Genomic DNA, 17,384 nt, shown 5'->3' with positions numbered 1-17,384 from the left:
GGACCCACATTTGTTTGTCGTCTCACACACGGAGATCATCACATATACACATTTTATAACAAGGAAGCGAAACAAAAGTGATATTAGAAAATTAGTATGAATATTTACATTCGTAAAAAACTTCCTTGTTTTCTCCTCACGATATCTCTCGTAAAACTAGCATATGACGAAAAAGGTAACCGAAGCTAGAACTTTAACTATCTGAGTCAATAGTTTTCGAGAAGATGAGTGAGTTGACTCGGTAAGAGGGACTCATCCACCCCGCCTTCTAACTTTATCAACGAAAAAACTTCTAAACCATTGTTTCCAAGAAGCATCTTGTTGTTGCTCAAGCCATGAAAGAAAGCAGCTATCCAAGAAGCAGAAAAGATTTACATACAGAAGCTGATACCTCACGGGTACGAATCGGAAGTTGATCACTTGAACAATGGGCCATGTCCCGCTTTCTACGATTAGTGCCGGAAGGAAATCGCGTTTCAACTCTTCCTTAACTTGAGTAACGCTTTTCCCCAATGCAAAACCCATGTAAGTGAAGAACACTAGTAAATCCATCGGCCCGAATATGATTTCGTCAAGTGCCACTTTCGTAGCAACGAATCGCATCGACTTTGGCGGGTATTGAAGTCTAAATATCAAAAACCGGTCTAGACCTTCATACCTACAAAGGCAGAAAGAAACCACTTAACATATGTGTTAGATCAGATCTTCGGTTTTTACAACATATACAAACAGTTAACCTGTAAATGAACCGAACGTTCAAAGAATCATTCGGCATTAAGTCCGTTTATTTAATAAACGAACGAACATTAACACATGTCCCATCTGTTCATTCATATATAATTTATAACATTCTTTCAACTACCTCAAAACTATAAGAAAATCACTAAAACAAGAACAAATCACTAACCAGAAATGCCCAATCGGGCCAACAAACGCTATCCCAAAAATGCTCGTGGTAACCACACGTCTCCAGTTGATCCGTAGATCGCATTCATCTTCCTGTCAAGTTAACAAAACATTACCTCAAACCTTGGAAAATTACCATAATCCGAGACTCCATTTTAATCACAAACACCATGCATTATGGTTTACGTCAAACAATAGTCAAACAACCAAACACCGATCGCAAATCAAAACAAATGATCAAAACCAAAAACACACGTACAGAATGAAAAACGTAATTCTTCTTGGTAGCGGTGACGCGTGTAACAGCCTGGGCTGCAAGATCACCAAGTCCCCAAATGATACCGGAGCTGAGTACCTGTGTTTTCAATGGATGTGCAGCTAAACAATGTTTATACCATCTCCAAGCCTTCAACATTTCATCAACTTTTTTTATTTTTCAAATAAATTGGTGGGGTTGTCTTCAAATTTTGTGGTTGATTTGAAAGGAAATATTAATGTATCTTAAATTGTTGAAGATTGGAATCTTATTTGTGGAGAGAATCGTGTTGGTGGTGATTTGGATTGTGGGAATCTTTTATGGTTTGAATAGGGTTTGCGATAAGAAATTTGAAACCTCTGTTAATAACGTTGGTTGAGATTCAATGTAGGTGTTTTGAGTTTTTACATGAAAAGAAATTGGGTATGGATATTAAAACCGCTAGATGGGCCCGGAAATATGGGTCGGGTCATGTTATTTTTTATTTTGGTTAAATTTTGGTACTTCTTTTAGGCTATATTTGGTAAAGCGGAGTTGATTAAATAACCCAACTTTTTGTTAGGCCCATGCAAAGTTTTTGAGTAAACTTTTGAGATTTGGTCATTTTTCTCACTTTAGTACAAAACTTAAATCTTTTGAATCTGGGTCTCTGTGATTTAAAATTTTGTTAACGTTTTCATTCAAAATCAAAATCTGTTCAGATTTTTCAGTTAACATTCAGCTTTTATTTATCTTTTTCCTCCCTCTTAATGAAAGACAAAATGGTCTTTTAACGTTTTATTATGACAAATTAAAAAATCTGACCATTTTGCCTATCATTAAAAGGGAAGAAAAAGACAAAAAAAAAAAAAAAAACCTGGATGTTAACAAAAAAATCTGAACAGATTTTGCTTTTAGATGAATATGACAACAAAATTGAAAGTCTAGGGACATAGATTCAAAATATTTGAGTTTTGGACTAAAATGACAAAAGTGATCAAACTCAGAGACCATTTTGGCGGTTTACTCAAAGTTTTTAAAAAAGTTGGGAGTAAAATGCCAAATTTACCCATGCATTATTATTATTTTTTTTTTGCTGCTGGACCTTTTGGATTTGCGTTTTGTTGCGCGTTCTATCCAATTCGCTAACTCCAACGTTAAATTAGAGGCAGTTTGGATATTTTACCTATTTATTTTTTTAATATTTTTAATCCTCTTTTTACACTAAATTAAAAAATAATAAATATATTTATAAAACCCTCTTGCCCATCCCTCCTTCCTCTAACCTGTTCCAGCCATCACCATTCATGCTCACCCGTACCCCACCATTTGTGCCCAGATCTGCGTCGGTTATGGAGGTTGGTGCGGGGGCGGTTGTTTTGTGGTTGTGCCACAGAGAATGAGGTTGGTGCGACATCTGTTGTTTTATGGTGGTTGTTCGACGATAGTGGTTTTGGGGTGGTGGTTTTAAGGTTTCACTAAACAATGGTGGCTTGGTGGTGGTGGTGGTGGGTTGATGGGGGCGTGATGGTTGCCAAAAATGCCCATGCATTATTTTGTATTTTTTTTGCTACATGACCCTTTGGATTTGCGTTAGGTTGTCAGTTCCATCCAATTCGCCAACTCTATTCAAAATTAAGGTTAACTTAGAGGCAGTTTGAACATTTTACCTATTTATTTTTGTTTTTTATACATTTTATTCTGTTTTTACACTAAATATTATTATAAAACCCTCTTGCCCACCACTACCCCTCCTCTCTCTAACCTCTTCCTGTCGTCACCATTCATGCTCCCCCACACCCCACCATTCATGTCCAGATCTGCGTTGGTGATGAAGGTTGATGCAGCGACAGTTGCTTTGTTGTGGGCCGGCGATGGAGGTTGGTGCGACATCGGTTGTTTTGTTTTATGGTGGTTGTTGTTCGACGATAGTGGTTTTGGGGTGGTGGTTTTAAGGTTTCATTAAACAATGGTGGTTTGGTGGTAGTGGTGGCGGGTTGATGGGGCATGGTGGTTTGGTGGTGGTGACACTGATGGTTTTGTAGTAAGCTAGTGGTGGTGGATGTGTTAGGTGATGGGTGTTATAAAAAAAAATTAATGTATTTTTATTTAAAAGTATAAGAATAAAAAAAGAAAAACAAATATATAATTAGTTTTATTGTCTTTTTATTTGGTTATAAAAAGAGAACTAGGTTAGAACCCCGTGTATTACACGGGTTTAATAAATGTAATTTTATATAGTAAATAAAAAACAATATATTTTTAAAAACCCCTTTTATTACACGTGTCGAGTAAATATAATTTTATATATTAAATAACAAAAAAAAATTATATTTTTAAGAAACTCGTGTATTATGCAGTTTGAATAAATGTAATTTTATATACCAAATAGTAAAAAAAGTTATATTTTAAAAAAAACCTATGTATTCACGGGTGGAAGAAATGTAATTTTATATACTAAATAATAAAAAAGTTGTATTTTAAAAAAACTCTGTATATTGTACGGGTTGAATAAATCTAATTTTCTATAGCAAATAATAAAAAAAGTTATATCTTTAAAAACTCTGTGTAATACACGGGTTTATTTATTGTTAAAAAAAATCTTTCTAAATCAAAATGGATTTTTTTTATTATTTTTATCCATTAGTTTTGATAAATATAATTTTCTTATTATTTGTTATATAAAATTATATTTATTCAAGACGTGTAATACACGAGGGTTTTTAAAGATATAATTTTTTTTTATTATTTGGTAAACAATATTATATTTATTTAACCCATGTAATACACATGGTTTTAAAGATATAACTTTTTTATTATTTGGTATATAAGATTACATTTATTCAACCCGCACAATATGGTTCCTATATATATAACTTTTTATTATTTAATATATAAAATTGCATCTATTATACCCATGCAATAAAGTAGGTTTTTAAAGATATATTGTTTTATTATTTAGTATATAAAATTTATTTATTCAACTCGTGTAATACACGTGGTTATAACCTAGTTATTATTAATATTAAATATAAATTTGAAAATCTATCAACATCTAATTTGATTTTTCATTGGGGACAGTTTCGATTCTTTCACATAAATACTGTAGAATACCGAATATATGTGGCAAAATATCCGATATTATTTTTGTATATAAGATTTATATTAATGCAATTAATATTTAATAAATGTGTGGCAAAAAAGGTTATCCGATATTATTTTTGTATATAAGATTTATATTAATGCAATTAATATTTAATAAATATGTGGCAAAAGAGGTTATCCGATATTTTTTTGTATATAAGATTTATATTAATGCAATTAAAATTTAATAATTTAAATTAAATAATTAATATCTTTAATTAAGGATGCTCTAGAATAATGACAAGTGTCCCTTCATTGGTTTCTTTTATTATATAGTATAGATGAATAAAGTAGAAAGACAAAATAGTTTTAAAAGTGAGTGTTCCGATAATGTTATTACAAAATTTTGATTAAATAAATGGACTATACAATTGGACTTGGCTAAAGGGCTAAAGGTCTTGTCACTAGGATCAAATGTTATAGAAGCCAAAGTAATATCGAGAAGTAATATAGGAACATGCATTCTTAGAATTGCTTTAACACCATCTAACAAGAAGATTCCTTTTAAGTTTAAAAAAGACAGTTTCCTATTGTTGTATGCTTCGCCATGACGATAAATAAAAGTCAAAGGCAATCGTTATCCAAAGTTGGTCTGTTTCTCAGACAACCAGTCTTTTCGCAGGGTAAACTTTACATCGCTTTGTCCAAAGTTAAAACGTAGAGATGGACTCAAACTCTTAATTGTTAATAAAGATGGTAAATTTATGAATACGTCATTCAACATTGTATATAATGAAGCTTTAGAGGTCCGTAATTTGTATTTGTAGCTATAGATTTGTTAGTTGTGAATGTAAAATTATTATGTAAAATTCTGTGTACCAGGTTTATAACCTAGTTATTTTATTAAAAAAAAAACTAGAAATTTTTGAAACATTTCACTCCAAAATCCTAGCTAGAGAACACATGGTAATACAAGATCCTTATTCATTAGGTAGTATAGACAGGTATACGTTAAAATAACGTTATACATAAAAAATGTTAAAAAAATAAAATAAAATAATTTGTGTTTTTTTTTTTTAGATTTTTTTAGGTTTTTTGGGGGTTTAGTTTTTAGCATTTTAGCTTGGGTTGGGGGGGGGTTAGGTTTTTTTTAGGTTTTTGGGGGGTTGGGGGTTAGGTTTTTTTTTAGGTTTTTGGGGGTGGGGGGTTTAGGTTTTTGGGGGTTGGGGGGAGGAGGGGTTAGGTTTTCTTTAGGTATATTTGTAGAGTAACTTTGATAGTTATTGATAATTACAAAAATGCCACCTTGTCTTTTTGAGTTTTCCTTCAATTTGTATGTTTAGTATGTTAAGATTATTTGTACAAGAACTTTACCCTTTGATATATGCTATGGCTGGTGTCTTGGGGCTCCAAACTTAACCATGGTGCAACCTTATATTACACAGGTTCCTTTCCACTAAAATCACGCGCACGCGCACACAATGAAAGCGGTCAAAGTCGAGTGCATTGTAAACTGTAATCACATAAAAATGGCAAAATGGACAAAAGTCTAAGAGAAGGAATGTGGCAGGAGAGTCCGATAAAAGAAACCGTTGAATTAAAGGGATAATATTTTCATAATTTATCTCGATCTGCAGGTTGAGATGGAACTCTACTGAGAAGCCAAACCAAAGTTGCACCAACAAGAGCACCAGAAAGATGAGCAATGTGATTTACATTCTGTAGAGCACTGTTGCTGCTTGCAAAACTCGTTGAAGCTTGGGCTGCTTCCATCACCTGAAATCACCATCATCATATGCATTTAGTTTAACTCATCTATGTTAGATCAGTGAGTTAACCATCTTAACGATATATAAAAATAAAACAAAAACTTCAACGCTTTAATTTCGCGAGAGAAAGTAACAAAAACTCCTACCCTTTCGATAACAAATTGACCCAGAATGAGTACTTCGAGGATCTTCCTCCAGTCAAAAGAGAGCTACAAGAAGAGCCGAAAGCATTAAATGACAAGTCCAAAGTTCAAGTGAATTTTTTTTGAGTAAAATGCCATTTTTGTCACTGAGGTTTGGCCACTTTTGCAACGTTCGTGCAAAAGGTTTGTTTTTCCGCATCTGGATCCAAAAGGTTTAAAACTTGTTATTTTCATCCAACTCGTTAACTCCATCTATTTTTTCTGTTAAATGAGGGGCATTTCCGTCTTTTTAGACATATTTTATTGAAATAAAGATCCACCTCTATTGACATTCTCCCCACCCAAACCCTTTAATCATCACAAAAAATGTCTAAAAAGACGAAAATACCCCTGACTTAACGTTAAAAAATGGATGGAGTTAGAGAGTTGGATGAAAATGGCAAGATTTCAAACCTTTTGGATCCAGATGCGGAAAAACAAACCTTTGGATGAAAGTCGCAAAAGGAGGCAAACCTCAGGGGCGAAAATGGCATTTTACTCTTTTTTTATAAATCAAAACGTACCTTAACAAGGACACTAATTGCAAAGAGACCAAACACTGCACCAGAGGCTCCAAGCGAGACGGCATTTCTTGGGAGTACAAGCCATGAAACAAGATTTGCTCCAACACCCGTAAGAATATAAGACACCCACACCCCAAAACCCCCTTCCTCTTCTTCAACAAGCTTTCCTATTGGCCCACAAATAAAACTTAAATTCATTCGCAAATAATTGGATCTTATGCTTGTCTATTGGAGAAACTTGTCTTACCAAATATATATAAGAAGAAAAGGTTGCTAGAGAGATGATTCCTGAACAACATATTAAAACATAAGTATTAATAAGTAAATGGATCAAAATTGCCATCTCTAATTGCGGGTTTACAACGTTCTTCTTGATAACAATTGTGGTTATAACGAAAGATAAAATTAGGGCTGTAAACGAGTCGAGCCAGGGTGGGGTCGAGCTCAAGCTCGAAATTAATTCAGGCGGTTAAACTTGGTTTGAGCTTTATGTCGGAGTTAAACGAGCCAATGAGCTGAGCCATGGGCCGAGCCGAGCTTAGCTCGAGCTGGGCTTGGTTACAAAATGAGCCAGCTTGGTTCACGTCATCTCAAATTGAGTTTTTTTTAGCTAGTTTCTCTCGAGCTTCTTTCGAGCGAGCTACGAGTCGCGAGCTTTATGAACATCCCTAGATAAAATTTAATCACACTTAAATAGTAGAGGTCTCACCAATTTGCATGACAGAAAGTTGAAGTCACAAACTGGTACCAAACGGGAAAATTGTGGTATAAATACAAAGCTTTAATCTCACGAACCTGCATGAAATATCAAAAACTATCATGCAAGTTTGCAAATAAACTACCAACAAAAAGTCAAAAACCATGCAATTGTTTGTTCGGTTGTATCTTCTTTTAGTGCTAAAAGATAACCTTTATATCTTTTCTAGTGACAACAATTTTTGTTATTTCACATTTAACTTTTTTTCTTTTCTCTATAAGTTCCATACAGCATACACTGCAACCAAGAATATACTCTCTATTCGTCATGTATGAAAGAGAGTACACAATAAGTTTAACTAATTTGAACCTGAAAAATGTGATCTGCTACGTATATTCCAATGTTAATTAACAAAATCCAGAAAATCCCATTCACTTGCTTTTCAGGCTTCTTCTTCTCACCAACTTTCCCAAGCTCCAGCTGCGATATCATATCTAAAATTATAGCATTAACCGCTTAATGTCTTGCGTGCTATATAAATGACAGTCGAGCAACATCGATATTAAGAGTGTGATACCAAATTCAGAGGATTGTATTCTCACTCAATAAACCCATTATCAGAACATAAAATATATCAATAAAAGACTTTACCAACACTCATTACGCTATTATGATTTATGATGATCATATTACTGTAAGAGAACTAGAATCAAGATCACATTATTAACACACCTTACACCATGCTTGAATGTAACAAGCATCAAGATAACTAACTATGAACTTACACACTTGGTTTAAAAAAGCGGGAAGCGCACAAAAAGCGATGAGGTCTAAAACCGATTTTTAAAAAGTGAAGCGCAAAAGCGGTGAGCTTTTCGTACGCAAAGTGATTATATAATTTATTTTATATATCCCATAAGTGTTTAGCATCCAATACCTATGATTTAGCTATAGTTAAGCTTTATATATGTTTTAAAATGATAAAAACATAAATGTACAGCATAAAAAGCCTGTTGTAAAACACTCAGAAGCATAGAAACACCCCATGTACAAAAAGCGTGCGCCTCAGCTGCGCTTCTTGTACATCGTGCGCCTTATGTCACACAAGGCGATGGGGTTTGCGCCTAGATGCGCTTTGCGCTTAAGCGCGCTTTATTAAACCAAGCTTACACATCTAACGCAACTAAATGATTAAATTGTTTCACTTTCTGTCTTACATCGTCTTACCTTGCAGCTGCTAGTAATGTTCATGAAAGGTTCAAACTTTCTCTACTCTATTTTATATTAAACTTCTAACTGTTCGCAATTTGTCATATAGTTTTCAATTCAATGTATAGAATTCAGTTCAGGAAATTTCAAAACTTATGCAATAATTAGAAAAAAAAAATCATAGTTCTTATGTCTAATATGGTCCTGTTCTGGGCAATTACTTAAATTTAGCCAGATTTCTAACTTCCAACGCAAAATAAAAAAAAAAAAAAAAAAAAAAAAACACACACACACACACACACACACACACACCCCAGGATAAACTATGATATATCAGTTTATAAATGTTAGTATTTTTGTTCCCCCAAAAAAATCCCTTAAGTTTTAACTTCAAAACTGTAGAATATATCAGTGTAACTTATGCAGACAAGGTGTTTGTTAAAATTCCTCAACAAAACTTCAACCCAATTCTGGGGCCTTGTTCATTTAACCACAGATAAACAAACAATTAACCAATTGAAATCTAGTTCTAACAAATAATCAACCTTCTAAGCAAAGTAAATTAAAGCTAACATAAAATTACCGGAGTCTTTGATCTTGCAAAGCAAAGCAAATCGATGAATCCGGTGGAGAAGAAGGGGGCGATTGAATCTACCGAAGCTTCGAGAAACAGATGGAGGATTAAAACTGGATTTGAAGGGCTGGTAATGAAGTATCATTGGCATAACTTTAGATGTTGATGGAAAAGATAAGGGAAGCTGGTGCTGGATGAGTTTTAACTCCGCCATTGTTTTAGGGAAGCAAGAGAAGCCCCCAGCCGACGATTGTGCGTGTTACAGAGCACAAGGTTTGTGCGTTTTCGGGGATTGTGTGTTGCTCGTCTTCTAGTCAACCCAAGTTTTGGCATACCAATTACCAATTACCAATTGAAAAAGTAATTTCCCTGTTTAGTTGTTTAGGAGACACTTATTTGATTTTATCACCTCTAATCATTACTTATTGGCTGCGGCCACCTCTAACTATTACTTTGACGTTCGTCACCCTCAACTTAACACTTAGTATGTTTTGTCATCACGTCGTTAGCTGATCACTAACTTTTGATATTGATACTATACTTTTGAGGGTGTCATAGGGATCTTAGGAAGATTTTAGGGATCTTAGGACTCCCCAAAAGTATAGTAACAAGATCAAAAGTTAGGGCTAAGTTAACGACGTGGTTAGTGCTCTGCTTTTCATTTGAGATAAAATTCCGTCAAATGGATCAACTGATATAAACACATACAAACTCTTTAGGATTTATGATGTTGGGTCTATCCTTATCTCCGTGTTCGCGTAAGATACACTACAAATGATTAAGTGCACATTTTATAGGGAGAGAAAAGTATGATATTGTTTTGAACAATATTTGTTAAGTGTTAGCAAGAGACAAGCACGAGAACTTGATTGTTGTGTTTTTTTTCAAATGAGGGTTGTTCCTGCGTTTTGGTGCAAACCACAGGGAGGTGAATTGACATTTACTCTATCACAAATATACATGGTTAAGTTAGGTCAATGAAAACTATACTTCGTGATCAGTCTTCCCTAATCACAACTAACACGGTTAACTGATGGAATGAAGATGTTATGAATGATTTACACTATTACATAGGTTGGTATGTAAAATAGACAAGAGAGAAGTAGCTTACGATAGTACATTTGATAATCTCCTAGTACTTTGATCACCCATGTATACCAATTCTTAGTTTTCATATACGAAGTTTATATAATAAAGGGTGCTATGCCCCTTCCTTCCCCACTTCCAGCGAAATTATAATGGCGTGATATTATGTTGGTCTCTCAACCACATATAATGACGTGATAAAATTTTTACTTAGTCCATCCGTAAGGGCTTGGGTTGGGGGCATTGCTCGACACGTGGCGATTGTGGGCTCCACCAGACCACCCCAAAAAAAGTGAGGCGTGGAAGCGGCGTTAGTGGTCCATGTTGACTTTTTTTATATACTTGAGATTTATAAAATAAAACACCAACTTATATTAATTTAAAAAAAAGTTATATAACATCCTAAAATTTAAAAAAACTACTTATTAAATCCTTAAAAATTAAAAAAATGTTAATAATTCCTAAAAAAAATTACGGAGTTCGATAAACGTTAAAGTGGGGAACCCACTTAAATTCCGGATTCCTGTCGTGCCTCCACTCGATCTTCGCGATCTCCATTCCATTGTCGTGGCTCAGGTCCCCCGCAGGGACACGGTCGAAACAAACTTAAACCGATCCAGCTTCGGTTTTAGTTCACACCACTTGTGTTGGTAGACATTTAAATTGTGACGAGCGTTCCGAACGTGTTGTTGGTATGCCTGGAACGTTTGTCCCCAATACGCGGTTTGACCACGTTGTAACGTACGTTGTGTATTGACGATTGATGTGACAAGTGCGATCTCCTCCTCCTCCTCCTCCTCCGTCTAATGCACCATGTTCGGTTTTTTGATGTTGGTTTGGTTGAAAAAGATTTGTTGTTTGGTGTGAGATTGGTTGAAAAATGTCACACCCCCAAAAATCCACACGCGGAGTACCACCGCTTGGGAGCGTGACTGACCAGGATCAAGCCATCAATCATATTGAACATAGCATAACATAAATAAAATAGTTCGTAAAACTCAATTCAATACAATTGATGTTCTAAACCAAACATAGAATCAATAGCGGAAGCATAATAATGTAAACCCAAAGTAAATCATAAGTTTAAATGTTATAACAGTTCAACGTAATAATCACGATCCTTGTCCACAACGACCGCACCTCCAGTGCAAGCTCCATAAGTACCTAAGGTCCTGCAAGGCATGCGGCAGAGAGTCAACAAACTAGTTGAGCGAGTTCACAGATAACAGTTCAGTAATAGTATGGTATGAGTAATAGTATGTTCGTTCGTTTATATCATGTATCATATTTCCATCGCGGCCTCCCAGGCAGGTGTGCGAAGATATTAGGGGATGTTCCTCCCATGTATTCTAGACTAGGTTTATTAGTATCGCGGCCTACCAGGCAGGTGTGCGAAGATGTTAGCAAGTTCAGTTCGCGGCCTTCCAAAGGCAGGTGTGCGAAGATGTCATAATATCGCGGCCAACCCTTGGCAGGTGTGCGAAGATCAGTTCGATAAGTGTTACTAGTCTAGTTGGTTCGTATTCGTTAGGTTCTATCATCTGAGTATACACAATAATCTATCAAATCCCATTCCCCACCCGGGAACCCATGCCTTGGCTGTGTGAACTCACCTTGGGTTTGCTCGGTATGCTAAGTATGTGCTCAAAGTAAATCAATCACGTCCTAGAGTATGCACGTATTCAAATCAGTTTGTATTCAAGTTACTCACGTATAGGTGAAATCATGAAAGTACTAGCATGCAAACATCATCACATAAATCATGCACATTACTTAACGACAGTTAGATAATCCAGTTAACGTTTAACAGAGTTAAATCATGCTACTGTGCAAGTATACAAGTTGGCGAAACACTTATTGGCGAGACACATAATTGGCGAAACACTTATTTGGCGAAACACTGGTTGACGAAACACAATGTGTTTCGTCAACTACCCTTTGACGAGTCTAACTTCTGTTTCGTTAAAGACCTTTGGCGAAATGCGTTTTCTAATTCGTCGACATCCTTGGCGAAACACATTCTGTTTCGCCAAGACTTCCAATTCGTCAAACATTCACATTCGTCAGGCAGCAGTTACGTCAACATATCAGTTACACGAAAATCATGCAGTTAGATACAGAAACCCTAATCATGGTTATCGGCTGTCATCGTCATCATCAATCATACGGTGATCACATAACACAAACATCATCATGAAACGGAATCATCGTACAGAAGTATACAATAATTATTGAGTTTGAAACACGGTTCCCATCCGTAACATACGACCAACAAGAACCTCAAACTCATTCACATACAAATCACGGTATTAGGTTCAGCATCATCCGCTTATACGTTATATCAATCAATTTACAAGGACATACATCATGCTTAAACCTCAATCGGTTCGTCAAGATCATAACCATTCACTGTTAATCATAGCAAGAGCATAACAAGAATTCATGATAGTTATCTATTCATATTCATTCCAGAAATCTAACAAGCATGTACACAACATGTAACAACAGTCAAGCATCAATGGAACCGATTTGATAAACACACACTAACCGGGATGGAGGAACGATGAGTAGGTCGCTAAGGGCTTGGGGGAAACGCCTGGCTGCCGTCACACACAAGAGGGTTCTAGGGTTTCTCCGACTTTTGCTAAAGTGTGACGAATGAGAGGTTTCCGTATGACTTATACGCGTAAAGGTTAACTGGGCCGAACTGGGCCTTGGCGAGACTGATGAGCCGGCGAAACACATGTCTCGTCGAGATGGGATTGGCGAAACAGGTTTCCTGTTTCGTCGAGATCAAGTTGGCGAATCTAGTTCTGTTTCGTCGGTGTCACACCCCGATTTCCACGTGTCTCACCGGTGGGCCCGGTGGGGGATTACCGTGACGATGTTGGCAACAATATAGTCAAACCACACAATTATATAATGCACAGCGGAAGCATAAGATAAATATATAAACTTCAACCTTTGGTTGTAATATCAAATGTATTACAGGGGTTGAATATATCCACAGTGGATCGTAAATAAACATAAAGTATTTGTTCCATCAGATACTGCAATCAAGCTTGCGAGACTTATCACGACGCTAGGGAGCTAGTACCAGCCAATTTTCGTTTAGGTACCTGCACTTAATCTTTTTGGGGAAAATACGTCAGTTTACACTGGTAAATACATTCAACTGACACATTTGAAAATGTTTATTAAAATTGATTTGAATGCACAAGGCACAAACTCTTTTATAACTTGGGAAAATTAAAAAAAAAATCTTGTGAACGTTTTACATGTTCTTTTATGCGTTCAGTAGCCCGGGTCGTGCCGGGTTAAAGATTTATAGACACACCACGTTTGCGTAAAACCGTAGTATAAAAACCAACGGCTACGTCTTTTAATTTAATGTCGACACTTTATACCGGGTGTACGCCTACACCGGGATGTCGATGGTCGTGGCCATTTCGTAAAATGATGCCAAGGATATCCGGGACAACGGTCATTAAACCCCCCAAAGGCTTATAAGCAACAAAACTGTTTAAATGAGCCGATCATATTTAATCAATTAACCACCTAAGCGATGGAATTATATAATGCTCAATCAAGCGGTATTAGTATACCGTAACCCAAGCCCATATAGGGGAAATAAGTTAAAGTATTTACCTTTGCAAGTATATTTCCTTATTTTGGATTAAATCACTGATAGCTTTTACTGGGGCTCCTAATCTGGAACGAAGGTTTTAATTAACCTCTTAGAATCCTAACGGGTCGTTATAATGGCCGTAGCCTAGACCGGTTGGTTCCGATATATATATATATATGGTTTAATCGCGTGAAAGGCGAAAACCGAGAATGGAGTGTGATTCTGACCCAACAAGTTCAGAGACTTGTTTTATATGGGTTAATGGTTCACACTCTGGATTTTGGGGTTTAAATAATATAATTTGACCCGTATCGGCTAATTTATGAAAACTAGTTTCATAAGCCGAACCGTGCGCGCAATAGGCGAAACGGTTAACTATGAGAGTGGTACGCTTATTTCCTAAGTCAATATGCCTTAATTGAGTTGTGGTATCAGTAGGATACCTTCCGTGACGCCCGTAACGAGTTTAAGTTAGTATTATGCCCCGTAGGGGCTTTTCGGTCATTTTAAAGACTTTAAAAGGGCTTTTCGAGTTCTACAGGAAATCTGAGTTTCCCGAACAGCTTATAAAGCTTAAAATACTTTATTTATTATTTAAAACCAGTAGCAACTGGAATCGGGTCAAAAGACCTTGTAGAACTCATGTTTTGGCCAAAAAGGGCATATTCGGTATTTACCGAACCGTAGCCATAACCGCAGGTTATGAGCAAGGTAAAAATTATTAAAAATCTTTAAAATTCCCAAAATATTAATTTATAACAGTGGGTAAAAGATTTGGTGACGAAATCTTGGTTTAGATAGGCGTTATGCTATTTGCGCCGTTAATTACTAAAGTTTATTTAAATTGCGCTAATTAGCATAACTCTCATTCTAGACCTCGGATTGACGCGAAACTTTAAGGACATGCTTATAATTTAATAAGCAAGGTTTTGGTCCGTTCACGTGTCCGAAATACTCATTTTAATTTCAAAAGGCCGTTACGGTCAACTTTTAGGCGAATGACGGAAATACGTAAAAGACTCGGATAACTCATGAACCGATCACAGAGGTTGATACCATCATGTAACCTGGTCCTAAGAGAGTCCTAAGGTATATCTATACCTCACTAAAACGGGTCAGAACTGAAGTCAAAGCAAAAGTCAAACTTTTGCGACATTCGGCTCCGAACCGGGTCAATATAGCAAATGATCGATTCAAACGAGCGCAACAAGTTTATATACTTAATATCATGTTTTATAAGTGTCAAAACAGGTTTCATAACATATACATTACAGATTATGCATAAATCGATAAAATAGCTTTCTGTTGACTTTTTAACCGCGCGTTTGACTCGATATTTGACATAGTTAGAGTGGTGATCAGGGGGAACCCTTTTAGAGGTTTATTACCCACATAATTACCTTCTCAAAACTACTTTTGATTCGTCATAAGACTGAACCATTTGCAAGTTATGGTAGTGACAACCGTTAGTTACGACGGTTGCGTTTATGAGCTATAACTATGGAAATGCAGGACCAAATGAGTATGAACGACTTACAGAAGTGTGTTCTTGCTTATAGAGCAGAGAAAGATGCTTGGAGCTTCTTTAGAATGACCAGAGAGGTTGATTTGTGTTGTGTGAATTGTTATGAGCCAATGTGGCTATTTATAGTGAAACTTAGGCTCCAAGATCATTACAACTCATGCTACACTGAGTGTGGATGATGGGCAGATGTCCCCTAAGTGTTATGGGTCGAGCATAGAGTGCCCATGCCCCATTAATTGGTTGTTGGTCGTTCAAAGGGTCCAAAGGTCAAGTAGTTACAATGTTTCTGCATCTGGGCGTCCCACGCGGCCCGCATGGGAGTTCCATGCCATTTTAATGCGGGTCGCCTAGGATTTGAATATCAGACGCGTAATACAGGAGGCTCGCGGCCCGCCTCAACTTAACCATAACCTTCACGCGGGTCGCGAGAGGTTAAGATTTCAGAAATTTTAAATCTTTTGTCATGATTGCGAAATCCTGGTAATTAATAACGAAATCTTTCGTAATGATTTACCTGACCTTTCGGGTTTGAAAGGGTAACTTTGCGGTTTGGCCCTCGGTTATTTACCGATAGGGGCCTCGTGTTATTTACCCGTGTTGTTAAGTCCCCGGTTTATTTATTAATTATTCAGAAAGCCTTAACTTCTGTTATTGACGCTTTCAACCCTTCTTATACGATTTTGAGTATAACTCTTTCGTTTTAAGACGGAACTTCGCGGTATTTATACAGTATATTCTAGTGAGCGTATAATACTGTTACGAAGCCTTGGGAACGTTAAAGGGTCACTCAGAGGTAATATTAAACATGTTGACACAGTTAACCCCTGTAGCTCGTAATCTCTCACTTTCTTCCGCGTTTCGTTTCCGTACGATTTATGATTTATTCGTTTGAAGGTACACGCATTTATTTAGGGTTACTATACAGTATATTTACCCTTGTTGACATTTATAACCCTCGAATTTATATACTTTCGAGGTTTGTCAAAATTAGTCCTTTATTTATTATAGATGCCACGTGTAAACAAATGACACGTGTTAACACATCATTGGACACAAAAATTCGAGGTGTTACATCCTCACCCCCTTAAAATAAATCTCGACCCGAGATTTACTCAAATAAATAGGGGTACTTTTCTTTCATTGTAGCTTCGACTTCCCACGTATATTCAGGACCTCTACGAGCATCCCATTTGACTTTTACAATCGGTACGTGCTTTCTGCGAAGCTTCTTCACCTGTCGATCTTCAATCGACAAAGGTTTTTCTATAAATTTTAAGCTCTCATCTATATGTACATCTGTGTGTGGAATCACCAATGATTCATCGGCGAAGCACTTTTTGAGATTGCAGATGTGGAACACATTGTGAATTCCATTGAGCTCTTCAGGCAAGTTCAACTTATAGGCAACTGATCCGACCCTTTCAATGACCTCAAAAGGTCCTATGTATCTCGGACTCAGTTTGCCTTTCTTGCCGAAACGCATCACCCCCTTCCAGGGTGACACCTTAAGTAATACCTTTTCACCCACTTCGAAGTGAAAATCCTTACGCTTTGGATCAGCGTAGCTCTTCTGCCTATCGCGGGCAGCCTTGAGACGTTCCCGGAGCTGGACAATCTTGTCCGTCGTCTGGAAAACAATCTCTGGTCCTGATAATTGGACCTCTCCTACTTCCGCCCAACAAACTGGCGATCTGCATTTCCTACCATATAATGCCTCGAAAGGCGCAGCCTTTATGCTGGTGTGGTAGCTATTATTGTAGGAGAATTCGATCAGGGGTAGGTTCTTATCCCAGTTACCACCTAAATTGATCGCACATGCACGAAGCATGTCTTCTAGCGTCTGGATAGTACGCTCACTTTGACCGTCCGTCTGTGGATGGTAAGCCGTACTAAAGTTTAAACGCGTGCCCAAAGATTGCTGGAAACTTTTCCAGAAATGAGATGTGTATCTAGTATCCCTGTCGG

The 17,384-nt window shown here is 36.7% G+C and overlaps 2 protein-coding genes across 2 annotated transcripts; both read right to left on the bottom strand.

Moving 5' to 3' along the window:
- Positions 1–68: 68 nt before the first annotated feature.
- Positions 69–1,537, bottom strand: LOC110921740 (protein sym-1). The gene is made up of 3 exons (XM_022166091.2): positions 1,166–1,537; positions 908–999; positions 69–658 (listed from the first exon to the last, which is right to left on the bottom strand). Exons 1-3 carry the CDS (start codon positions 1,319–1,321, stop codon positions 253–255), a joined length of 654 nt encoding a protein of 217 aa, XP_022021783.1. The 5' UTR covers positions 1,322–1,537; the 3' UTR covers positions 69–252.
- A 4,089-nt stretch (positions 1,538–5,626) lies between these two features.
- LOC110921750 (rhomboid-like protein 11, chloroplastic) lies at positions 5,627–9,503 on the bottom strand. The gene is made up of 7 exons (XM_022166102.2): positions 9,190–9,503; positions 7,767–7,891; positions 7,410–7,495; positions 6,948–6,988; positions 6,701–6,867; positions 6,141–6,203; positions 5,627–6,001 (listed from the first exon to the last, which is right to left on the bottom strand). Exons 1-7 carry the CDS (start codon positions 9,392–9,394, stop codon positions 5,840–5,842), a joined length of 849 nt encoding a protein of 282 aa, XP_022021794.1. The 5' UTR covers positions 9,395–9,503; the 3' UTR covers positions 5,627–5,839.
- Positions 9,504–17,384: the final 7,881 nt, after the last annotated feature.

This window comes from Helianthus annuus, chromosome 2 (assembly GCF_002127325.2).
Source record: "Helianthus annuus cultivar XRQ/B chromosome 2, HanXRQr2.0-SUNRISE, whole genome shotgun sequence".
Classification (NCBI taxonomy): Eukaryota; Viridiplantae; Streptophyta; class Magnoliopsida; order Asterales; family Asteraceae; genus Helianthus; species Helianthus annuus.
The sequence above is the reverse complement of the archived record's forward strand: the minus strand, read 5'-3'. Positions and strand labels throughout refer to the sequence as shown.

Coding starts and splice junctions, on each gene's coding strand:
- LOC110921740 (XM_022166091.2), bottom strand. CDS start 1,321: ATGTTGAAGGCTTGGAGATGGTATAAACATTGTTTAGCTGCACATCCA. Junction 1,000..1,165: donor AGAATTACGTTTTTCATTCT/GTACGTGTGTTT, acceptor TTAACTTGACAG/GAAGATGAATGCGATCTACG. Junction 659..907: donor GGCCCGATTGGGCATTTCTG/GTTAGTGATTTG, acceptor CTGCCTTTGTAG/GTATGAAGGTCTAGACCGGT.
- LOC110921750 (XM_022166102.2), bottom strand. CDS start 9,394: ATGGCGGAGTTAAAACTCATCCAGCACCAGCTTCCCTTATCTTTTCCA. Junction 7,892..9,189: donor TTGCAAGATCAAAGACTCCG/GTAATTTTATGT, acceptor CTATAATTTTAG/ATATGATATCGCAGCTGGAG. Junction 6,204..6,700: donor CAATTAGTGTCCTTGTTAAG/GTACGTTTTGAT, acceptor CTCTTCTTGTAG/CTCTCTTTTGACTGGAGGAA.